This window comes from Staurois parvus, unplaced genomic scaffold, assembly GCF_062004578.1.
Source record: "Staurois parvus isolate SC_StPar_1 unplaced genomic scaffold, SC_StPar_1.0 ptg000167l, whole genome shotgun sequence".
Classification (NCBI taxonomy): domain Eukaryota; kingdom Metazoa; phylum Chordata; class Amphibia; order Anura; family Ranidae; genus Staurois; species Staurois parvus.
In genome coordinates, this window is record NW_028317963.1 from 515299 (window position 1) to 541208 (window position 25910).

Here is a 25910-nt window from a genome sequence, read left to right on the forward strand (position 1 = left end):
TTTTAACCTGGATTTTCTTGCTATATCAAGAGCCTTCGGCCAGAATTGGGTATCTAGGACATAGGTCAGCTCAGTTTCCAATCTCCCGAGGTACGAGGCAGGGCTGTCCTCTGTCCCCCTTGCTCTTCACCCTGGCCATAGAACCTTTGGATCTTTTAATTAGAGCTAATCCGGATGTTCGGGGACTTGAGTTAGGCGGCACTCATCACAAGTTATGTCTCTTTGCGGATGACGTTTTACTTTTTCTCACATCTCCCTTGACTTCCTCTCCCTCCCTACTCTGGCTTCTCGAGACGTTTGGCTCACTTTCTGGTCTTATAATAAATCCCATCAAATCAATGGCACTCAACATCTCCCTTCCCCCTAAAGAGCTGGCCCACCTGAAACAGATCCTACCATTTCCCTGGTCACAACACCATATCCCTTTCTTGGGAATCAAATTGACCCCCAATCTGTCAGATCTTTATGCAGCTAACTACACTCCGATGCTAAATCACCTCTCTGCTCTTTTGACCAAGTGGTCCTCCCTACCCCTCGCATGGCTAGGTAGAATTGCAGTTATAAAGATGTCAATCCTCCCAAAAATGTTATACCTGTTCAGAGGCCTCCCAGTACCCTCTCACTACCTTCGCACACTGCAGCGCTGCATGTCCTCCTACGTTTGGGGCAATGCCCGTCCTCGTTATACCCCGCTCCACCTTATATCGCTCCAAGCTCAATGGAGGTCTAGGCCTCCCCGATATTGGTAAATATTGCCAAGAAGCACACCTAGCGCAGCTGCCAAAATACCATGTGACCTTCGAAATTCCCTAGTGGGTGGTCCTTTAATCGATAGAGAGCGATCCCCTTTCTACTGCTAACTTACTTTGGTTAAGGCCAGTAGACCACTGTTCAATAACCAACCCCATTACCTCCCACTTCTTATCATTATGGGACAAACTGAAAACCCGCTATCTCCTCCAATTGCCACATAACCCCCTGCTCTCGTTTCTTCGAAACCCAGCCTTTCCCCCGGCTTGGCAGACACCCCTCTCATTCAAAGCATGGACCTCTGCTAACCTGCTCCGTACACACCATTTCCTACAGAGAAATAAGTTTAAATCCTTTGCCTCACTACGGGAAATTTATAGCCTCCCAGCTTCGGAAATATTTAGATACTTACAGCTACAGCACTTCTACGCCCCCTACGCAACAACAACCAGCCAACCTAACACCATGTCTCTTTGAACGGGCATGTTGCAAAGACCCACACAGACGTGGCCTCATTTCATGCCTCCCTCCTCACAACTTGGGTCACCACATCCCCCCTCCTTACACCCATAGATGGGAAACTGACTTAGATATGCAATTAGACTCATCTGAGTGGGACCACATCTGGGCCAATACAAAATCATCTTCGCAGGACATTGTTGCTCTAGAAATCAATTATAAAGTCTTAACACAATGGTATTTGGTCCCAGTGAGAATCGCAAAATACACCCCTAATTACTCGCCCAATTGCTTTAGAGGCTGTACAGACCCAGGAACGCAGTAACCATATATGGTGGGATTGCCCAGTAGCTCAAACCTTCTGGGTTGAAATCTTCAACATGTTCTCCACACTTAGCGCTACCAAGCTACAACCCAATCCAACAACAACCTACTCAACATGAATCCTACTCAATCAACGCCCTCCTGGCATTTCCAATTTGGAATTCAAACTCCTTCTGCAAGTAGCTACGGCAGCCAAGCAGGTCATTGCGAAATCCTGGAAATCCTCCTCTTTAAATATTACAGCTGTTAAATCCAGAATAACGCAAGCTATGATACACGCAAAGGTGGAAGCCACAATTCTTGACACGATCCCTAAATTCTTAAATGTTTGGAGTCCCTGGGTAGAGTTTTTCCTCCCGCCTAACTTTGACGAATCTCTTCTTCTCCCTTGATTTGTATACAGTACACCCTTGACACTGCTCATGACCCACCTCATGTGGTGCATAGGTGTCGCCATGCTCTTATCTGCCGTTCATGGAGTCATTGCTGTTGCTCTTTATTTCCTCCCCCCCTTTTTCCTCTCCCACCCCCCTTTGATCCTCCTCTAAATCTCCTCAACCTTTCACAATGTTCCAGTGAGTCATTATCCAAACTGATCAAATTTACGAAATTTATCGCTAACAACTTCTACTCATTTGCTATCACCAGAAACTTAGCATTGTTTTTGTGATCTTCTCTTTCCTCCTTATCATAAGGACATTGACACTGTGATTTTTATTCCCTATGTTTTGTTGTCAGTACAATGCCTAATATATACTGGTAATGTCTCTCTGTCCTTGTTACATTGCTTCATTGTTAATAAAGTGTTTGAACAAGGAAAATTCAATAAAACGTTTGAACAAGGAAACACATTGCTCAGGCTATCCATAATAATCCCCTAATTATAGGAATCCCAGTGTGCCTCATCACAGAGAAGGTAGCACTATACAGTGATGATTTAGTCTTATTTCTTAATGACCCCGGGCCTTCCCTTAAGAAAGCACCTAATTTATTCTTGGGGGCTCTGGACGGCCCAAGTTTAAATTGGCTACTCTCCACGAGCCCTGGACACAAGGGGGTTGGCATGCCCTAGCTTGTATACCTATTATATTGCTGCTTTGCTTACTCATGCTCATAACTGGCTGGTGGCAAACGAGAGAAACACTGCAATGAACATGACTATGAGGCAATGAAAAGCCTGCTATTTATAGGGGCTTCGGCTCCTTACCCTATTACAGAATCCATGAAATCACTTATTAAGGCTTGGCAATTGTATCATCCTGCCACCTTCAACCAGTGGTCACCTCACATGCCTTTGTGGCTGAACCCCCATCTCAATAAATTCTTCTTATGCCCAGATCCTAATGTCTGGGCGTCTAAAGAGATCAAATATCTTCCACAAATTTGTGAGGCGGGTACTCTTCAAACTTTTCACTCTTTGAAAATAAAGTATACTCTCCCTAATTCATATTTGTTCAGGTACCTCCATCTGCGTCATGCATTCCAGCAGCAATTTTGTAATCAACCCATATCTTTTGAGGTGTCAGGACTTGAATCTCTATTGCATACTGATGATTTGGTGAAACCATTGTCTAGTATATATAAATATCTGCTACCAACGGTTCATGAAGATAGATAGGCTGCTCTCCAGCTGGCGGGAGGAGGTGCCTGAGCTAGATACAGAGGTTTTTGAGGACATCTAGGAATGTTCCATGCAGTCATTTGTTTCAACTAGAGATCGCTTAGTTCAGTTTAAAATACTACATAGAATATATTTCACCCCCAAAAAACTCCATAGGATTTATCCATCCCACTCCGCTAAATGTTGCTGTTGCCCAGAAGATCCAGCGACATTCCTACATGTATTTTGGGATTGCCTAGCAATTCAATCTCTTTGGTTGGAGGCCATTCAATGTATTAGGTCTGTAACGAGCATTTCTGTACCCTTAAAGGTGAATTTATCCATGTTAGGTTTAGTTCATCTTTTAGCCGTGGCTATGTTTGCTTGGGTTTACTACTTTTTTATGCACGTAAAGTAATTCTTCTCAAATGGAAGACCCCACAAGCTCCTACATTTGATTTCTGGAAGCATATAGTTAACAAAACAATCCCATTGTATAAATTTGTATACTAGTCAATGGGTTGTCTTCACAAATTCAGTCAAATCTGGGATATATTGATAGACGCAAGAGATTCAGTGGCTTCTATTGATTTACCCCATTAACTTTTTAGCTTGTGGTATCCTTGTATTTGGTATAGCATACTTCAGTTTACGTTGTGGAGCTTTGGAGACCATTTGTATTGCTCCTATCTTATTAGTACGGCAGGGAAGTGACGGCTGGCACTGGTCGTCACAAAGCTTAACAGTTAAAGTGTTTGTTATCTGTTTTGTTTTTAGTTTTCTTACCTGGGTATGCCCAATAGGCTTTGTTTTGTAACTTACACTTTAAAAAAAAAATAAAACAAAAAAAGAATAGAAGAGAATTTGCAAAAAAAAAAATGCAATTGTCCAGCTCCCCAGAGATACATTTTTCCCCCATAATATCTTTATTGAGAAAAAGAACAGAACAAGAAAAATGAATTGGTACAGTGTATGCAAAGTGATCATAGGAGGCACAATGGTCTGAGCGTCATATGCAATCTTGAAAGACGCACTTTATATTGACAATAACAATAAGAAAATATTTCCAACAAAGATGCATAATATAGCCTCTCCGAAATAGATATGATCAAGGAAGGATAAAGTATATTCAGAGTAATGTAGGGTAGGCAAGGTGTCGGTCAATAACCATCTAAGAGCTACTAATGTTCCCTTGGGAGGGGGCAATGGGGAAGAAGGGGTGAGTAAATTGACGTCATGCGGTGAGTTGTGAACGAAATGAAGTAGGGATCTGAGTGGTGGAGAGCATGTTATCGTGTGAGCGGTAGTATTAAGTATAGCCAATGAAGACTTCAGGTGATGTTGATCAAGAGCATGTGTAGGTAGGGGCGTCTATGTTGCGAGAGGAATAGTTTCAGCCAAGAAGACGGAGAAGGGGGTGTCATAGAGATCGGCAATGGAACAAGCACAGGAAATAAAGTACAAAAGGAAAAGAGGGAAATTCATGGATGAGAGAAAAGGGGGCACGAAGGAGAAAGAAAATATAAAAAGGGGAGGGGGTGGGGGGGAAAGGGAAATGAGGGGCGGGGGAGGGATGAAGGGAGGGGAGGAAAGGGAAGGCAATGGGGAGGAGGGGGACAGGGTGGTGGAGTGTAGACTAGGCCATGAAGCACTTCTGAAACCATTAAGTTAAGGGACCTGACAAAGACCAAAGCTATCCCTTATATGGGCTGCCTCCTCACCCTTTGGTGAGAAGGGGTATTTAGACATGAGGCCTGAGAAGAACATTAAGATAACAAATGGGTATGTAGGCGTTGCTCTCAACCTGAGCTCTTCATCTGGTAGTTGGCTGGCGGGGAGCTGAAGGATATGGTATTCCAAGGTGGTTTGAAAGCGAGTCCAGCAGGACCAGGTGTGTGAAAATTTTGTGGGATTATCCTGAGATGTCGCGATCATTTCTTCCATGTCCACAATTCTACCAAGGCAGGTAAGACAGTCGTGGACCAACGCAGCACGAGTGGAACCCCCAAAGAACCGGTATACAGAGTCTAGCAGCATTGATCATGTGCATTGCTAACGATTTAAGATACAATTTGCTGGGGAGGGAGGTGTGATGAAGGAGAAGTTGGGCTGGTGAGTAATCGAGGGTGAGGGTAGAGACTGAGGAAGTAATAAATTACCATAAAAAATGTTTAATAAAAAATAAAGTAGGTGTTGTACTCACAAACGACAATATAAAGTCAAGGCACATCATAAAGAACAGCTGGGTCAACACCGCGCTGAGTAACAGTCCGCAATAGGGAGTGTAGACATCCAATAGACTGATGCGTTTCGAGGACTTGCCTCTTCCTCAGAGCCACAAGTCCTCGAAACGCGTCAGCCTATTGGATGTCTACACTCCCTATTGCGGACTGTTACTCAGCGCGGTGTTGACCCAGCTGTTCTTTATGATGTGCCTTGACTTTAGTGTCGTTTGTGAGTACAACACCTACTTTATTTTTTATTAAACATTTTTTTATGGTAATGCACTAGGCCTGTGCGCCCTCTGTTTATTCTTTCCTCATTCAGTATGTTTGGATTCCCCCGGTGAGGGCAGCAAGGTGTGCATGTTCCAGGACATTCTTAATGTGGTTGTAGCCTGCATCGAGTCCATCCCCAAGCGCAGGAGCATTTGTGTTTGCTGGTTCCTTGAGGAAGTAATATGATGCACCTCTGCCCAGTAGGTTTGTATAGAGGGGCAATCCCATCAAATATATAGAAGAGAGCCCACCGCCACACCACATCTCCAACACTTATTGGACACTGAGACAATGAACCGATGAATTCTCGAGGGAGTCTTGTACCAGTGTAAGAAAAGTTTGTACCCATATTCCTGGGTGAAAACATTTAACGGAACCTTTATGAGGGAGATAAAAATACGTTCCCAGTCCAAAGCTGTCATTACAATGGATGTCTTTTTCCCTTGAACGGTAATCTGGAAGTGACTGAGGTGCTTGGTTACAGAACAATAAAAGATACATGGTTGACACAAGGTGTTGTTGAGGTTCAGCTTTGGAACAAACCGTCTCAAAGGGAGTAAGAGGTCCATTCCATTTATGTAGGTTAGCCGGGGTCTGAAAAAAGTGCCTTATCTGGAGATATACCCAAAAGGGAAAGGTCTGTTTCTGCATGGACCTGGCTAGGGACATATGGGTCACCACTTGGCCGTCATAAAATAAGGGCTTTGCACGGATGTGCCAATAGGGCCAGTTTCCAGCAAGGAAATTCTCCTGCATTCCTGGGGGGGAATTCTGGGTTTAAATGTATAGAGGTCAGTGGGCTTGGTATAGAAGAGATCGGAATTGTCTTACAAACCGAGTAGAAGGTTTTCAGAGTTGGACCTATGAGTGGGTGAGTGAGAAGTGTTTGGGGTAAATGTTTTACATTAAGCCAGGGAGTTGAAGCAATGGGCGTTTGCGAGAAAGTGCCTTCCAGATTCACCCAGGACTTAGTAGATGAATGGACATTCCAGTCAATGATTCTGGAGAGATGACAAGCCCAGTGATATTTTTGGAAATCTGGGAGCCCAATCCCACCTTGGATTTAGGGAGCACCAATTGAGAGAAATAGATATGCGGGTGTTTGTGACTCCAAAGAAACTGAGAGCAGATCCACCTGCAGAGAGTAAATAATGCAGGGAGCAAGTGGATGGGCAGGGCTTGTAGCAAGTAGAGGAGATGGGGAAGGATGTTCACCTTTAGTATGGCTGCCGTCCCAAACCAGGAGAAGAAGGGTATATGCCATTCCTGTAGATCAAATTGAATAGAACGGAGAGCAGGAAGGAAGTTTTTCGTAGAGTTCAGAAAGGTCGCATGGAAGTTGAATACCCAGGTAAGTGATGGCATCGGCTTTCGAGGTGAAGGGAAAATGGGACTGGCAGAAAGAGACCAAGTCTGTGGAAAGAGAGATGTTCAGAGCATAAGATTTGGAAAAGTTAATCTTTTAGTGTGAAATACTCTGGAAATGTGCAAAATCTTTAAGCAAATTGGGTAGAGTAAGACGGGGTTCGGACAGGAATAGCAAAATGTTGTCCACATATGCGGCTATCTTGTAATCGCGTCCTGAGACTTAGATGCCCTTTATGTCTTGGTTGGAACAAAGTCTACGGAGAAGTGGTTCAAACGTCAGAACGAAACGTAGCGGTGAGAGGGGGCACCCTTGACACGTGCCGTTACGGAGTAAGAAGGCATCCGACAGGTGGCCATTTACGCATACCTAGACTTTTGGGTGGGAATACAGGGCCATGATAAAGTTCAGCATGTGTTGCCGAGGGCCAATGGTCCTCAGGACCACCGCCATATAGTCCCAAGCCAACCTGTCGAAAGCCTTCTCAGTATCCAGAGAGAGGAAAACTTCAACTTTTAGAGGTGTGTAGCCAATGATGAAGGTTAAGGGCCTTGATGGTATTGTCCCTGGCTTCCCTGTCAGGGACAAAGCCCATCTGATCTAGGTTGACGGGGAGGAGGTGGTTAGCTGAGATCTTGGCATAGATTTTGACATTAGCGTTCAATAGAGATATGGGCCTATAGTTGACCACTCTCCTTTGGGGATGACCGTAATATACACCTCTACGAGATGATGTTGCGAATCAGGGAGCGTGGAGAAGGTGTTGAAGGCCGATAGGAACAAAGTATGTAGGATATCTGAAAACATTTTGTAGTAGGCTCCAGAGAAACCGCCAGGGCTTTTCCCAGGCTTTAGTTGTTTGATTGCCTGTTCTAACTCCATGTTGGATATAGACCTTTCCAAGTCTTGAACTGTGTCCTGCGAAACAGGTTTCGGGCTATATAAGCGCAAAAAGTCGGAGATCTTGAGGGATCTGGACTCGTTGCCACCATTAGGTGGGGACTCCAAGGGGAGATTGTATAAGTTGTTGTAGTAATGCTCAAATTGAGAAGCAATGTCTGCATTCTAAGTAGCTATGGAACTGTCATTACCCCGTATTCAGTGAACCGTTAAACAAGCTTTCTTTGCGTGAAGAGCTCTGGCAAGGTATTTGCCACTTTTATTAGCATGCTCATAAAAGAGTTTTTGTGTCAGGACATATTTACGTTTCATCATTTTGCCCAATTTTTCCGAAAGCTGAGAGCGTGCATCTGTCAGGTCTTTTAAACTTAGTGATGCTTGAGTGCTTTGTGGGCTCTTTCCAGGAAAGCAATACGATCTATTAGGGTATTTATACAGGTTTGCCTTACTCGTTTGTGTTTTGTGGCGAGGGCAATAAAAGTCCCGTGTATGACACATTTATGGGCTTCCCACGGTGTCAAGGGAGAGGTGTCTGGGGTGCGGTTTGTGTTGAAATACTCAATGAGTTCAGTGTGAATGGTAGCCTCATGAACTGTGGGATAAGAGTGAGGTGTCCAATCGCCACGTTTTGGTGTAGGTCTGTCTTTCAGGGAAGTGTAATGTGAGCTTAATAGGATGATGGTCCGAGATCAACATCAGTTCAATAGTGGCATCCTGCAGGTAAGGCAAGTCATTTTGAGTGAGAAAGAGGTAATCAATCATGTATCGTGGAGAAGAAGGTCTTGGAGTTGTATGTGGATCTGACGCAACGCTTTATAGGGCAATGAATTATGTGCCTGAGGAAGAGTCTACTAGAGGGTGTAAGGGAACATTGAAGTCACCCCCCATGGTTAACAATCCTGTATGGAAAGAGGCAAGCAGATTAACAACTGATTGGAAAAAGGATAACTGCTTGACATTGGGGGAGTAGATATTAGCTAATGTGATGGGTCTGTCAGCTAGTTTCCCCTTTAGAAACAGGTAACAGCCTTCATGGTTGATTAAGGAATCCGTTACAGCCAAGGGGAGGTGTTTGGCAATTAGAATTGAGACTCCTTTAGATTTGGATAGTTCTTTGGAAGCATGCTACAACATTGGATAGTATGTACGAAAGAGTTTAGGGATAGAATAAGAGCAAAAATGCATCTCTTGTAAGAAGACAACATCAGCTTTATGTTTGTGCAAAGATGAGAGCTGTAGGGAGTGTTTTTCGAGCTTGTTCAGACCTTTAGCGTTGAGGGAAAGCTCTTTCAAGGAGGAGCAGCCTGAAGAGGTCCTGGGGGTTCCCATGATGGAAGGGGCAAGATCAGGGGCAGGTGTGCAAAGGTCAGATAAGGGGGGGTGTGGGGAAGACTGACTTACACAGACCTATGGAGGGGAGGGTGTAATGGGAGGGGGACAGGAGGGGTTGGAAATTGGGGGGGAGAGAGGGGAGGGGAGAAAAAAAAAGGGGGTTGGGAGTAGAGAGGGGTGTTCAGTAGGAAAAGGGGAAGAGAAAGAGAATAATCCGGAGGTGAGAATAGCCCAGCTTTTCTCACAATGAAAGGGGAGGGGGGAATTACTAGAGAAGTCAGTAACAGCTCACAGAGCCTACTGTGTGGAGAACGAGGGTGGCGTAGATCCGGATGGGGAGTCGCCGCCGCAAGGGAGACCCCTAAGGCTTTAGGAAGGGTAGGTGAGAGTATCCGCTTGTGTGGGTTAAGGCTGGCATGGGACAGAAAGGCGGAGCGTGCGGTAAAGGAGAAAGGGGGGGTGGGATAGTTACGTTTCAGCGCATAACATCGATTAGGCAAATTCATAGAGAGTTCTCACAGTGATCTCCTCTTAGAGTATAAAGTATAGGATTGAGTCACCCAGGATTAGTGTATGCAGGGGTAAGGACAGCCGAATAATCACAACAGTAAGCCTGGTATCAACCTGCTAAGTGGGGGACAATGGTTGACTATGGTTGAGGTATAGGACACAGAGTTAAGCATAGTGTCCCTTGGGGGAGAAATGAGTGAGGTGTTGGAGGTTTGCAGGCTTCCAGTCTAGTTTCGCCAGGGATAATCAGGGCAGAGGCCTAACAATGCAAGAGAAGAGCACACTGAGAAGGAAAAGGCAAAATACTAGAAACCTGCAACTTTACAAAAATTGAGGAGAGAACACAAAAAATACAGACAAATAACAGAACAATCATATGGTAACATGCAAATTTACCATATCAATGAGGCCTAGAGACCAGCATAAACCAGAGTCCTAACCTTGCCTGGAGCATAAGTGTTTAGAGGGCGGACCAGGAAGATGGTGGAGTGGCAGAATGTAATATGGGTAGGGACCCCCGACCAGGACAGATTGGACAGAAGTAGGTCGCAGGGAGGAATGATGTCACAATAAGGCCTTGTATCACTTAGTCATCATGAGGTCTATCCAGGGGCGTCACTCATCTGTAGTTTGGGCTCTGATAAAAGCCAGCAAGAACCAGCACGTTCTTTGTGGTTGGTGAAAAGTATGGAGATAGAGTTGTTGTGGCCATAGCAGTAATATCCAACAGTGGGACCTTGTATCGAAGCAGCAGGATGTAGCAAATAGGCAACATTCAGTGAAGGTGACAGGAGTAGATGCAAGGGTCCATCATCTTGCGACCATTCATGTAAGATCCAGGAAGGATTCTTATTGTGGAAGAGAGTCCACGAATTCCCAGCCTTGATATGCCAGTAGAGACCTTTGTGTATATGCATGAGCTTGTACATCTCCAAGGCACGAGGGAGGGAGTTGGCCTGCTAGGCGAACCGGAGACGAGGAGGAGGGCGGTTGAAGAGTGGATGAAAAGTCGGATTTCTCCACTAGTCAGGAGTTGTGTAGACTGAATATCTCCTATTGTGTAGACTGAATATCTTCTTTTCTGGAAAAATCTTCCATGTTTAAATAGCCAGGGGGCCAGTAAGGCCTCGGAGGGTCCCCCAGTCTAGAAGTGCGCTTTTCACAGTGTACATCCAGTAGGGGGAGGAAGCAGGCAGGAACCAGGGAGAATAGAATATGGATAAATCCAAAAGGCAATCAATTCCGTGAGGAGTCAGTCCTCATACAAAAAATGTGAGATGGAGGATAATGCGTCAAGCTATGCGTTATCAGGCGTGTATCTATTCTTTTTCAGTCAGACTTTGTGGCGAGGTCTCCGATGCACTGGAGAGGCTGTCAGGCTGTTCTCCACGTGGGTCTCTTGGACCGCAGGTCTCGGGGAGTTGAAGGGATTGATCTGCGATGGCAAAGTTGTTGACCTTGCCATTCCATGTGGCTTGCTCCTGTATTAGAGTTCCAAGAATCAGGAAGATAAAGTGAGTGGTACCAGTCTGGTATGTCGACCAGAGGAATATCAGCAGCACAAAAATGAGGCAAATCCTTCGGGACCCTCAGGTATGCTGTATGACCATATGCGGTTGCCGAGAGGCAAAAAGGAAACTTCCATCTGTACGGGATTCCCCTGGAGTATTTTCTTTGTTGCAGAGTTAGGTTGGAGAGGTCCTGGAAGAGCTGAATTTCTGTACCGCAGTGTAGAAGGAGACATTTCTCTCTAGCGCGTCATAGAATGTCTTCCTTAAGTGGGCTGCTGACCAGACCGCATACAATGTCACGTGGGGGTTGGTATCTCTGCCCCTAGAGCGAATGGATCTATGTATGCATTCCATCTCAATGGGAGTTGTGGGCGGTTGGCCTAACAAGTCGTTGAAAATTGCAACCACTGCTTTAGGGACATCACCCGGTTCTACTGATTCTGGGAGACCGCATATTCTGATGTTATGTCTGCGCCCACGGTTGTCAAGATCTTCTAGGTGCCTATAGAGATCACAGATGTGATGCGAATGGTTTTTGGTCGCTTGCTGCACCTGCTCTATGGCTTCCGTGTGTGATCTGGTAGTGAGTTCAACCCCTTCTAGTCTTGTGACCAGGGTCTGGAGGTCACTGCATAGTTCAGCTAAGCCTGTAGTTTGGGTGTCCTTAATATCAGCTGCCACTGCCTGGAGATTTCCCAGAGAAAGTGTGTGAACCACTGAGGAGAGATCATGCTGTTGTAGACTGTGTCTCACAGGGCTCTGAGCGGTGCAGGCTGCTGCTGACGGAGGAGGAGAGGAAGAAGATGGCAGTGGTGTGTCCCTGTTGTAAGCAGACGTGATCTGGTATATTTCTGTTTGGCTGTGAGATAGGTGCTCGGAGGAGAGTGGGAATAGGATGCGGAGGTGTTCTGGTCCACTTTCCCCATTGTGTGGTAGGTGTACTTTCACCGATACCGCTACAAGTAGAGAGTGCAGGTCCTCAGTGGGGGCGATGGGCGCAACTGTAGCTATGGGAACATGTTCCATGTTCCATCCTAAAAGCGAGTGGAACGAGCAACATGTTCTAAAGGTAAACTTATCCTTTAACTAGTTGCTGACCTCAGATAGCCGAATGACGGCTGCACTGCGGCCGGCCAGTTCTGGGAGGGCGTCATATGACGTCCTCCCAGAACGCGCTCTCCTGCAATCACAGCTGCCTTTTACCACATGATCAGCCGTGTCCAATGACACGATGATCACAGGGAAATGCAATTGCCGGTTCTCGGCTGCACTTTCCTCACACTGTGAGAACATAGGGAAAGTACTGCTGAGAACCAGCAGTTGTCAGAGCAGGGATCAGCACTGATCATCAGTGCCCTGATGATCGGTGCCCACCAGTGCCGCCCACCTGTGCCCAGCAGTGCCACCCACCTGTGCCCAGCAGTGCCACTGTCAGGGCAGGGCTGTGGAACGGACAGGTAGGCCTAGTGGCAGGGTAAGGCACTGGCTGACGACAACCACCACCAACAGACCGAAGTCCCTCAGGGCGCGGAGTCTAAGTCCCAGGCTGCCCTTCACCAGGGCCCCTGATGGTGGGGATGGACTTGACGCAGCCAGGAACCAGGTCGCGGCCCCCGAGACACCCCGGCTGCGGTAATGGCCGCCGCCAATGGCGTGTAGCTGGTGAGAATGACAATAGCATAGTCAGGCAAGCCGAATCGACAACAACAGGACAAAACAGTACAGAACAGTAGACAGAGAATCACAGGTCACAGGCCGGGTTCAGCAACGGAAGGTCAGATCGAAGGAAAACACAGAGAATGGTCTTAGTCACAAGCCGAGTCAGAATACCAGAAGAGTCACGAGCATATACACAGAGCTGTAGCAAGACAAAGACACAAGACACAAGTGCAAAGAGCATGTGCGGATCACAGGCTTATATGTACTCAGCCACACCCCTCTGGGGGATGGACCTCAGAGACCTGAAGGCATAAAAGCTTCCCACCATGCTCAGCAGAAATCCAAGATGGATGCCAGCACATGGAGTAACATAACCTCTGGGAAAAGGTAGGACCTTGACAGCCACCCACCTGTGCCCATCAGTGCAGCCCAGCAGTTGTGCCAGTCAGTGCCCAGCAGTGACGCCAGTCAGTGCTAACTATTAGTACCCATCATCAGTGCCACCTATACGTGCCACCTCATTAATGCTGCCTGTCAGTGCCCATCAGTGCTGCCTATCAGTGCAGCCTCATCAATGCACATCAGTGAAGGAGAAAAATTACCTGTTTGCAAAATTTTATAATAGAAACAAAGAAACTTTTTTTTTCATATTTTTTGCTCTTTTTTTGTTTATAGCACAAAAAGTAAAACACCCAGCGGCAAGAAAATACCACCAAAGGAAAGCTCTGTTTGTGAGAAAAAAATGGTAAACATTTCATATGGGCACAATGTTGCATGACCGCACAATTGTCATTCAAAATGCGACAGCGCTGAAAGCTGAAAATTGGCCTGGTAAGGAAGGGGGTATAAGTGCCCAGTAGGCAAGTGGTTAAACTATTAAGCCTTGTAATAGTAATTGCATTTTTTATGCTATAAAATAAATTACATTTAAAGCCCGTTGATTTAAAAAAATATACAGCAATCTCACCACAAGGTGGACATCAACATCAATCCTAAAGTATGCCTGTTACAGAAGAAAGCCTAAATGCGCTTTGTAGCTTCCTGTATACATTCTTAGGGATATATAACTATTTAATAATTATGGACATTTACATTGTTTCCTTCCCCATACTGTAACTGATGTAACTAGTTTTTCTTCATCTGTGGCTTATTTAATTCATTTTTAAATTTTTTTTTGTGATATTTTATGTCATCTAGGTACAGAGGTCACTTGATAAGTTTTTCCACTCAGTTGTCACAGTGAATGAAAAGAAATACTGCTCTGTTCTGTGGTGAGTTATTATTAATTAATATTGCAACTATTTAGTGTGTTTAGTGTGAAAGTTCCGACTTCGTCATCTGCTAATATACGTTCTTCACTTTGAACTGGGTTCATACAGTATATAGGTAACAACATCCTTAGCTGTTCAAAGGATAAGTTCACCTTTAGGAGTGTAGCAGGCTCCTTGTACAAGAGGATTCAGAAGGAATCACATGTTGAGCAGTCAGTCCTTCCTCTCTCCCCTATTTGTAAAACCTGGGCATTCTGCCAAGTTGATGACTCATCCACTACACAGCAAAGAATGCAGGGAAGGGGAGGAAGCAGGAAGTGAAGGGGAGAACAGAGAGACACAAGGCTGGAGAAAAGACAGGGACACGTGGAGCCCATCCAAGCAGAGGAGGAGGCACTACAGCACTCAGCGCGGATAGAGGGACCCTGCTGTGTGTTCAGAGTCTGGTGAGCTGTCCCCCTGGAGAGAGTAAGACACACCATTTACACTTTGCATATAGACTGGGACATCCGCACCCCACTGCTGGGATCTCACCCATCCAGGGCCCTGTGCAAGCCACAGATCCCTCTGCCTGCTTTGCCCCTCACCACCAGTGTAATTGGGACTGTCCGCCCCGGGGACTGACACATACTGGGAGATTTCATCCTGCGACTGCCCCTGGTCTTGGGGTGCTTTGTGTTGCCTTTAGACACTGAGGTTGGACCCTCTCAGCCCAGAAACCTAGTGAAAGCTGATGTAACCCACACCAGCTGAAACTCCAAAGAAGTCTTCAGCTGCTATTTACTTCATTATAAGGACTAAACGTGCACCAACTAGAGCTCCACCGTTACAAGGACTGAAGTGGGGGAATCTGGCTTAGTAGCTTTATTAGAGGTACCTCTTTATTGCATTCTGTTCTGACTCTGAGGTGATTTTTGGCTAACGCCCCTCAGAAGCAGAATCATACACCGGTGTGGGTAATACATTTCATTGATAGAGTATAAGTAAGTTTATTTGTTTGATATCAGTTGTATTCTGCTTAAAGTGCGGCTCTGCCATCCGGAGACTCTTGGCTGTAAAGCCCTCTAGTGGCAGACCAAATTTACTGCATTGCATAAAAGAAGAAAAGTAAGTTTTGAAGTTGAAAGGGGAACCCCACCCCTCTACACTACATTTTATTCTCCATAAAATTGTTCTTGTTTTATTTAACCTTGTGTCAGCAAATTTCTTGGCGGGGTATTTGCTATTCATTACCAGTTGTGCCAGAGGGATTGGGTTTGCTTAGGGTTGGATCTATTGAGCGCAGGACCCATAATATATTACAGCTTGTCCCAAGGGGCAGTGCTACAGGAGCATGTTACATGTTACACTCATATTTATAGTGTAACATGCTCCAGTGCACCCATCTCTTGCTGCCAGCGCTCCCCTCTCTGTGACAGCAGGCAGGGGTTCTTCTCCCTGCACCTGCTGTCACAGTTTGAAAGCAGTGCGGCTGAGTGAGGCTCCACCCACATGGCCATGTCGTTTCATTCACAGTTTCCTGTGAATGAATAGACTACAAGTACTGCCATTGCAGCTGATGGCTTGTTGTTCTCAATAAACTGAGGGTACTGGTGAATGCTCTCAAAGTTCATTGATCCTTCCCAGCAACTGTGTCCGTAAGTCCATGTTGTGAAAAATGTGAACAAAAACAAACAAAATAACAGTTCTAAAATGTGTTCCAGCACTCTTAAATGTGGAACTGTTTTTTTTTTTCATATTATGGATTTTGGTGAAGTGGACTTTGTTCTTTCTATCCCATATAGTGATGTTTATTGATATAATATTTATACACTGTTTACACTTATGTGATATTTTTCAATCCTTTATTTGTTTTAGTGTTTATTGGTATAATGTTTATGTACTGTTTGCATATATGCAATATGATTTATCAAAACTAGCGCTGCTGTAAATAAATATATATACCGTATTTTTCGCACCATAAGACGCACTTTTTTCCCCCCAAAAAAGGGGGGAAAATGTCAGTGCGTCTTATGGAGCGAATATTCAGCGGCCGGTCCGGTATTTCCACTGCCGCCATGTCAGAATACCGGGCCGGCCGCTCAGCTCTACAGCGGGACCTTATAGAGATGACTGCTGACCTTTGGGGAGGGGGGGGGAGCGGGTACCTGAATTTGACAGATACCTGCTCCCACTTCCGTGGAGTTGTTCTTTCATCTTACCCGTTCCTCTATCCAGCGGCGCGGTCTTTCCGGCTTCTGTAGTGTGGGCATGACAGCCGGGTGCCAAGTGCGCACGCGCAGGAAGCGGTGCTTTTTGTGAATGGTAAGGCGGCACCTGGGACACATGACAGATCCTAGAAGCCGCCGGACCAATCACAAAGCGCAAGTGCTTCTCGCTCATGCGCACTGGGCACCCGGCTGTCATGCCGAGCGCCATTACAGAAGCTGGGAAGACAGCGCGCGGCTGGATAGAGGAACAGGTAAGATGAAAGAACAACTCCGCGGAAGTGGGAGCGGGTATCTGTCAAATTCAGGTACCCGCTCCCCCCCCCTCCCCAAAGGTCAGCAGTCATCCCCTGTACTATCCACAGTCTCTGGTCATCCCTGTGCTGTCCGCAGTCTCTGGTCATCCCTGTGCTGTCCACAGTCTCTGGTCATCCCTGTACTGTGTCCGTAGTCTCTGGTCATCCCTGTACTGTGTCCGCAGTCTCTGGTCATCCCTGTACTGTGTCCGCAGTCTCTGGTCATCTCCTGCACTGTTTCCGCAGTCTCTGGTCATCTCCTGCACTGTTTCCGCAGTCTCTGGTCATCTCCTGCACTGTTTCCGCAGTCTCTGGTCATCTCCTGTACTGTGTCCGCAGTCTCTGGTCATCTCCTGTACTGTGGCCGCAGTCTCTGGTCATCCCCTGAACTGTGTCCGCAGTCTCTGGTCATCTCCTGTACTGTGTCCGCAGTCTCTGGTCATCTCCTGTACTATGTCTGCAGTCCATTAGTTCAGAATTTTTTTTTCCTGTTTTCTGCCTCTAAAACCTAGGTGCGTCTTATGGTCAGGTGCGTCTTATGGAGCGAAAAATACGGTATATATATATATATATATATATATATATATGGCCCGTAGCATTGTTTGTGTTGGATCCTGCTTGAGAACCCACCTCAGAACTTAGTAAAATGCATGAAGTTGGCCACAACATGCTATGCAGGCCCATGGTCCATCCATATGGAACCTAGGTCCTGTTGACCCCTCGGGGTGTATGCCCACAATGTTGCATGACCGCACAATTGTCATTCAAAATGCGACAGTGCTGAAAGCTGAAAATTGGCCTGGTAAGGAAGGGGGTATAAGTGCCCAGCAGAAAGAAGCACAATGGCTCTATATGTTAAAATATAATTAGAATACGGGGGGCGCTCGTGAGCAGCCTGAAGAATGGCTGCTATTTAACCTTGGCTGCTTGACCACCGGCATATCAGCCGATTTTCAGCTCTCAGGGGGGGTTTCTCGCCTCTCCTCCAACCTCTCCTGGCCCCTCATCCCCTGGTGCCCCGATGGGGGAAAAAAACAGCTGCCTCCCGCGCTTCTAGCACTCCGCAGCCCGTTTTCAATCTTGCGGCCTACCCGCCGGAGATCGCGGGTGAAGCCGCGGCCTCGATTTTTGGCCTGCCGCCGGAGATTTCCAGAGCCCCGTCCGCGGGATCGAGTCTTCCCCCGGAGACCGCAGTTGAAGCCCCGGTCCTGATTTCAGGTCCCCCGCTGCCCCTACCCGCAGGTGGGCTGGATCCCAGGGGTGAAGATGACCTGGCATCATCAGCTTCCCTGCGGTCTTCCCCTCCAGGTCTAAGGGATGCTGAGCTTCTGCACCGTTTCAAGGCAATGCTACAGTCAGAACTGTCCTCCGCTACCACCAAGCTTGCTGACCGACTTTCGCGTGAAATCCGAGAATTGGGCAATCGGACGAATGATCTTGAGGATAAAATGGATGCGGTGGCCACAGTCATTGAGGGTCACGAACAGGACTTGTGTGACCTCAAGAAAGAATTAGCGGATGCGCTGCTCCGACTTGAGGATTTCGAGAACTGTTCCCGTCGCGGCAATTTGCGGTTAAAGGGTATACCTGAAACGATCACAGATCTCACCTCCACCGCTACTGCTCTGTTTCAGGAGCTGACGCCTGCAATTCCCATCGACCGGCTTGAATTTGACTGCATTCATCATGCATTGGGCCCCAGACGACCGGATGGGCCCCCGAGGGACATCATCATCAAGTTCACTTTTTACCGCACTAAGGAAACCATCCTCTTGGTGGCCAGAAACAAACCAGACCTCAGATTCCAGGGACATCGCTACCAGCTCTTCCCGGACCTCTCCCAGACCACTCTGCAGAAACGACGTCAGTTGAAGCCCTTCACTTCGGTCCTGGTGAACCACAGAATTAAATACACCTGGGGCTTTCCGTTCCGCCTCACCTTCAACTACCAGGGCCGCAGTCACTCTGTTGTTACGCCGGAGGAGGCCCAATCGCTCCTGGAATCTTTGCACCTTCTTCCGCCGGGGGCCGCTACTCAGAGCCCTGCTCACTTCAATGGATCCCCAGCAAGGCCGCTTCTACCAGGCCGCCTCTGGGAGCGGTCGTCCAACAGGAAGAGGGCCCTCCCTCAGACCCCTCAACGATCAAGTCCATCCTGCTCTTCTCCGGGCTGAAGATGCGTCTTGGATCTCCTGCGTTGTGTTTCACCGTTGGACTCTCCTGATGGGACTGTGAGTTTGGCCCCAGGGCTCTTCCAGTTTGTTAGCGTTCCAGACTAGGCCTGATCCAGCCTACTCTCTTGGGTTCCACCACTGAATGGGGGGTAGGGTCTCCTCTTGGACTCGTGGATTATGACTTTTTGCTGTCCTGGCCTATCTCGGGTCCGGGTGCCATTGTTCGGGTTCTCGTTTGGGTATGGGGTGATGGTTCCCTTGGGCTCCGGTGGCAGGTTGGTCTGGTGGGCCTGCTCGGGTGTTGGCCTTTTTGGGAGATGGGTGGGGGACCACTTGGGTTGTGTAGTGGTTCTATGGCGGCCTGTGGCTGTCCTCCTGGAGGGGGTTGGCCCCTAGTTTAGCTGGGTTCTCGATCGAAAGGTTGCTGTGGATGTGCTCACTTCTGGGACTCTTAGTTATTTCTTTTGGTGTTCTGTTCTACTGTGTTAATTGCCTTTTTGCCCCCTGGGGGCTTATGTTTTTGATGTTTTCATTTGCAGCCATGTGTTCGGTGGTAGAGCCACCCCCAACCGGTATCCTTCAGGTGTAGGAGGATGCATGTCACCATTGACGTGACACGTTTGTACTGCTATATATATTTCTTGTTTCTTCTTTTTTTTCTCCCTTTTCTTTTCCTTTCTGTTTTTTTGTTGTATCCTTATGCAGGGTTTCGGGATGCCATGGTCCGAAGGCCATTGGGAGTGGTAACTGGTGGCCGACCTATGCTTTTTCTGCTGAGCATGCTCTGCTGATACCGCCATGGCCTCACCCCTTCTGAAAGTATACTCACAGAATGTTCAAGGTTTTAATTCGCCTCAGAAGCGGGCTAAAGTTTTCCATCACCTCAAATTGCAACAAATTGATTTGGTATGTTTACAGGACACCAGGTTTTCTCAGTCCTCCGCTCCACGGTATCTTTCGCCTCACTTTCCCACCTTTTACACTGCCTCGGCCCCTGAGAAACACCGGGGTGTACTAATAGCTTTCAAGCGCAATCTTCCTTTTGTCTGTGCTCGGAATATAGCGGACCCCACGGGTAGGTACTTGCTTCTGCAGGGCATCCTCTGGGATCAGGAGGTTACCTTTGTCTCTTACTATGCACCCAATCGCTTTCAACACAAATTCTTTTCTCATCTTTGCACCATTGTCTCCCGACACTCCAAGGGTCTTCTTTTTCTTTTGGGAGATTCTAATGTTACCTTGGATTCCACATTGGATAGGCGCTATGCCCAGGGGGCAGCCCCTTCTCATGACTCGGTGCTAGAGGAATGTATGCGCTCTCTCTTGAGGACGGCGTGGTTGGCGGACGTCTGGAGAGAACTTCGCCCAACTGAGGGTGACTTTACATTCTACTCCAACTCTCATAACAGTTTTTGTACAATTGACCATATATTCATGCATGTTCAGCAGCTTCCTTTGGTCAGGCGGATAGCTATTCCCTCCTCGCCCTGGTCAGACCATGATCCCCTGGTACTCCTCCTGGCCCTTTCTGGGTCGGTGCAGCGCCCTTTTCACTGGCGCATTAATGATTCCTTATTGACCACCCAGGTCACTTGCCAACAAATAGAATCTTTCGTACGCACGTTTTTCGCGGAAAACTCAGGATCTGTTTCTTCGGCAGTTCCCCTGTGGGAGGCGCATAAAGCCACGGTGCGGGGTCAGGTTATACAGCTGGTGGCGGTTCGGAAGCAGGAACAGGGGCGCCGACTTTTGGAGCTTCATTCTCTGTTGGCCTCTGCGGATGCCCGTTGGAAGTCATTCCCATCCATGGCCCATAAACGTGCTCGGGACACCCTGGCGGCAGAGTTGGATCTACTTGCCTCGTCAGAGGCGGAACGGGCCCTGCGTTGGACCAAACATAAATTTTATTCCTGTGTGAATAAGCCCGGTCCGATGCTGGCCAGGAAACTCAATTCTGTGTGGAAACCCCACAAACCGATCCGATTGCGACTTCCCGTGGGTGGCTGTACTTCTAATCTCCAGCAGATTGTCTCCCGTTTTGCGGACTTTCTCTCGCGCCTTTACGCTAAACCAGATCCCTTCCCTGTGGCTCAGGCAGAGGCATTTTTTCAAGACCTCCACCTTCCTGGACTATCTGAGGCAGCGCAGAAGGCCCTCAATGCCGGTGTCAGTGCACCAGAAGTGCTACAAGCTATTAAATCTCTACGGTCCACCGCGGCCCCAGGTCTGGATGGCTTTTCCGGCCTCTACTATAAGAAATTTGCAACCCTGTTAGCACCCTTCTTGGCTGATTATTTTAATGAGTTATGACGGCTCCTTGCCCTCTCCAGACGCGCTTAGAGCTCATATCTCTATGATTCCTAAGACGACCGATGATGTGCAGGAACCGCAAGCCTTTCGGCCTATTTCTCTTCTTAATGAAGACCTAAAGATATTAGGCAAGATTCTTAGCTGTCGTATCAATAAATATTTGCGTAGCCTGATTCACAGGGACCATCCCTGGGAGGGGTTTCATCCCTGGGAGACAGGCGGGTGATAACGTTCATAAGGTGGTCCATCTTATACATTTTCTACAACAGCGGAAAATACCGGGATTCTTAATGTCCTTAGACATATATAAAGCCTTTGATTCTCTATCCTGGGACAATCTGCGGTTTGTGCTGTCTCGCTGGGGTTTTGGGGACTCGATTCTTTCTTGGATTCAAGCCTTGTATTCTTCCCCTTCGGCTTCCGTAAAATACGCTGGGTATTTCTCAGATTCCTTTTCTATTTGGCGAGGTACGAGACAGGGATGCCCCCTGTCCCCAGCACTCTTTGTTCTGGCACTTGAGCCGTTGGCTATAGCACTCCAGACTGGTTGTAATGTATCGGGGGTTCCATACGCTGGACAGGCGTTCAAGTTGAACCTTTTTGCAGACGATGCCCTCTTGACTCTCACTAACCCCTTGACGACGCTTCCAAATTTGCAACAGGTTCTTGAGCGCTTCTCCTTGATTTCGGGTCTCTGTATCAATTTGGATAAGACTGTCGCACTTAATATTACTTTGGCCTCAGATTTGGTTTCGCGCCTACAGTCCCATTTCCCTTATAAATGGGCTTCTTCTTCTCCTGAATACCTAGGCATCCGCTTAACCCCCACCTATGACTCCCTGTTTGCTGCAAATTATTATCCATTGCTTCGCTCCGTGTCTTCTCTTATGCATTCTTGGCAATTTCTGCACCTGTCATGGATAGGACGGATTAATTCCGTAAAAATGACCATCTTGCCAAAATTGCTATACTATTTTTGCACCCTCCCAGTGCGGGTTCCTCCTCATCTCCTTCGGTTGCTTCAGGTAAAGATTATGCGTTTTATCTGGGACTATAAACGCCCCAGGGTTTCCAGAACTACGCTTTTTGTTCATAGACTCCAGGGTGGTCTTGGGGTTCCCAATGTTACTAAATATTATCAGGCGAGCCAGATCACCCCGCTATCCATGTTGCATGCTTCCTCAGACATACCTCTCTGGGTCCTTCTGGAATTACCTAATTGTGCTCCTATTGCGATATCAACACTTTTATGGCTTCCCCCTGCCCTGCGCCCCACAACACTGAGTCCAATTTTGTTCCATGGCTTACAAGTGTGGGACTCGGTGCCTTTGCTCCCAATCACTAACAACCCCCTCTTCCCACCAGGTTTAGATCAACCAAGGGCGTTTTCTTGGTGGGTGACCAATGGTTTTCACAGGTACGACACTTTTTGACCTCTCGGTCCTTCCCTACCTGGAATTCTCTTCGGGAGTCACGGGATGTCCCTCCGGCGGAATTTTTTCGTTACCTTCAATTGCGGCATTGGCTGCTCTCATTGCGGGGCACTTCTGTCTTCCCGTACCAGAAATCTGCCTTTGAACTGCTTTGCCAACAGCGGCCGGGCGCCCCAGGCCTTATTTCCCTTCTTTACGCAGCTTTGAATAGACGCTCGTCGCATACTTCTCTTTCATATGTCGTTCAGTGGGAGTGCGACCTGGGAGTGGCTGTGGATCCGGGGGACTGGAATAAGGCCTGGTCACTCATAGCTAAATGCTCATTTAATACAACCACGCTGGAGGCGGCTTACAAGGTATTGTTTCGTTGGTATTGGGTTCCGGCTCGTTTGGCACAGGCAAATCCTGCCTCCAGTGATCGATGCTTTCGGGGTTGTGGCCATCGTGGTGATGTATTGTATATCTGGTGGTCATGCCCGAGGCTGCTTCATTTTTGGTCTCGTGTGTTTGGCCTCCTTTTCACTTTGTTCCATCTCTCCATACGCCGGGATGCTCGGTATGCTTTGCTTCATTGTCCCATCCCGGGCCTCTTGGCTCATCAGCAGAAGTTGGCTTCCTATTTGTTTTTGTCGGCCTCTAGAACAATTGCTCAGGCCTGGAAGAGTCTGTTTGTCCCTTTTCAGGGGGTGCGGGACCGTATGACCACTATGATGCTCAATGAACAGATGTCGAGTATCTGCAACGACTCCCAATGTAAATTCTTGAAAATATGGGAGCCGTGGCTGCAATATACCTTTCCCACGCTCCCCCCGGGTAGTCTGGGGATGTGATGTTGTTCGGCTTTGGCGTTCTTGGATCCCTGCTCTTGGTTTGGTTATCTTTTTTCTTTCGTACTTCTCCACTTCTCCTTCCTTTACCACCACCCCCCCCCCCCTTTTTTTTTTTTCTTTGTTTGCTTTTGGTGTGGCAGTGGATAGCTGCCTTTTATCTGAGTTATTCTCAGTGTTATATTTATGTTTTGTTATTTAAGTGCCATTGATAGCCCCTGCGTGGGCGATCTTTTGCCCTGTTGGTGTTAGAGCACTGATTTCTTTAATTTTCTACTTCTTTTATGTGCAATTGATAGCCCCTGTGTGGGCGTGATTTATTGCTCCTGTGTTAATTGTTATTAATTAATAAAAACCATTGAAATACAAAATATAATTAGAATACAATTTACGAAAATAATATTAAAAACCATAATATATATATATATATATATATATATATATATATATATATATATACAGGTTAAACTCAAAAAATTAGAATATCGTGCAAAAGTTCATTTATTTCAGTAATGCAACGTAAAAGGTGCAACTAATATATGAGAGAGACTCATTACATGCAAAGCAAGATAGTTCAAGCCGTGATTTCTCATAATTGTGATGATTATGGCTTACAGCTCATGAAAACTCCAAATCCACAAATCAGAAAATTAGAATATTGTGAAAAGGTGCAATATTCTAGGCTCAAAGTGTCCCACTCTAATCAGTTAATTAAGCCATAACACCTGCAAAGGGTCTCTCAGTCTGGTTCAGTAGGAATCACAATCATGGGAAAGACTGTTGACCTGACAGTTGTGCAGAAAACCATCATTGACACCATCCATAAGGAGGGAAAGCCTCAAAAGGTACTGTAATTGCAAAAGAAGTTGGATGTTCCCAAAGTGCTGTATCAAATAGAAAGTTATGTGGAAGGGAAAAGTGTGGAAGAAAAAGATGCACAAGCAGCAGGGATGACCGCAGCCTGGAGAGGATTGTCAGGAAAAGGCCATTCAAACGCGTTGGGGACTTTCACAAGGAGTGGACTGAGGTTGGAGTCAGTGCATCAAGAGCCACCACACACAGACGGATCCTGGACATGGGCTTCAAAGGTCGTATTCCTCTTGTCAAGCCGCTCCTGAACAACAAACAGCATCAGAAGCGTCTTACCTGGGCTAAGGAAAAACAGACCTGGTCTGTTGCTCAGTGGTCCAAAGTCCTCTTTTCTGATGAGAGCAACTTTTGCATCTCATTTGGAAACCAAGGACCCATAGTATGGAGGAAGAATGGAGAGGCACTCACTGCAAGATGCTTGAAGTTCAGTGTGAAGTTTCCACAATCTGTGTTGATTTGGGGAGCCATGTCATCTGCTGGTGTTGGTCCATTGTGCTTCATTAAGTCCAGGGTCAATGCAACCATCTAGCAGGAGATTTTGTAGCACTTCATGCTTCCTTCCACAGATGAGCTTTATGTGGATGCTGATTTCATTTTCCAACAGGACTTAGCACCTGCCCACACTGCCAAAAGCACCAAAACCTGGTTCAATGACCGTGGGATTACTGTGCTTGATTGGCCAGCAAACTCGCCTGCCCTGAACCCCATAGGGAATCTATGGTGCATTGCCAAGAGAAAGATGAGAGACATGAGACCGAATAATGCAGAAGAGCTGAAGGCCGCTATTGAAGCATCCTGGTTGTCCATAACACCTCAGCAGTGCCACAGGCTGATAGCTTCCATGCCACGCCACATTGAGGCAGTAATTGCTGCAAAAGGGGCCCAAACCAAGTCCTGAGTACATATGTACAATCCTTGTTTTATTGATTGCATGTAATATTCTAATTTTCTGAGATTGTGGATTTGGAGTTTTCATGAGCTGTAAGCCAAAATCATCACAATTATAACAAACCATGGCTTGAACTATCTTGCTTTGCATGTAATGAGTCTATCTCATATATTAGTTTCACCTTTTAAGTTGCATTACTGAAATAAATGAACTTTTGCACAATATTCAAATTTTTCGAGTTTCACCTGTAAATAATGGTATGGTAATATTACATATATACATGTGTTATATCATGATAATAATAGCTGTTAATGACACATCAAGACGAATGTCTCTATCAAGAAGAAGGGGGGTACAAAAATGAATGTGCCCAAGTTACAAATACTCAAGGTTATAAATTAAACTGGTGGACATAGTGGTGCAAAATTCTCTAAATTAATATACAATAAATAAAATAAATACACAGTTGTGAATACCACTACCATTAAAACACATATCTAAATGGCATACTTAATATTATAATACATAGTTAAATCACATATATAGACACACGTGTGCAGATACATTCATATGTGTGAATTAAAAATTTACTCCACTCATAATGGGCGACTTCTAAAATATATGTTATCGGAAGGGTCATTAGACCCAAAGATCCCAGTATCCAAATTGTTGGAAAAATGGGTAATCACATAAGTTTATTAGACAATAAAATTATATAAAAAAT

General features: G+C 46.5%; 1 protein-coding gene across 1 annotated transcript in view; it reads left to right on the forward strand.

Moving 5' to 3' along the window:
• Positions 1-25910, forward strand: part of DUS2 (dihydrouridine synthase 2) — a gene marked incomplete at its 5' end in the record, with an annotated part of 554363 nt that overhangs the window by 512897 nt on the left and 15556 nt on the right. Inside the window, one exon of the mRNA XM_089676359.1 lies at positions 14107-14180. Within this exon, the coding sequence (XP_089532485.1) occupies positions 14107-14180 (74 nt within the window). The remainder of the gene's footprint in view (positions 1-14106; positions 14181-25910) is intronic.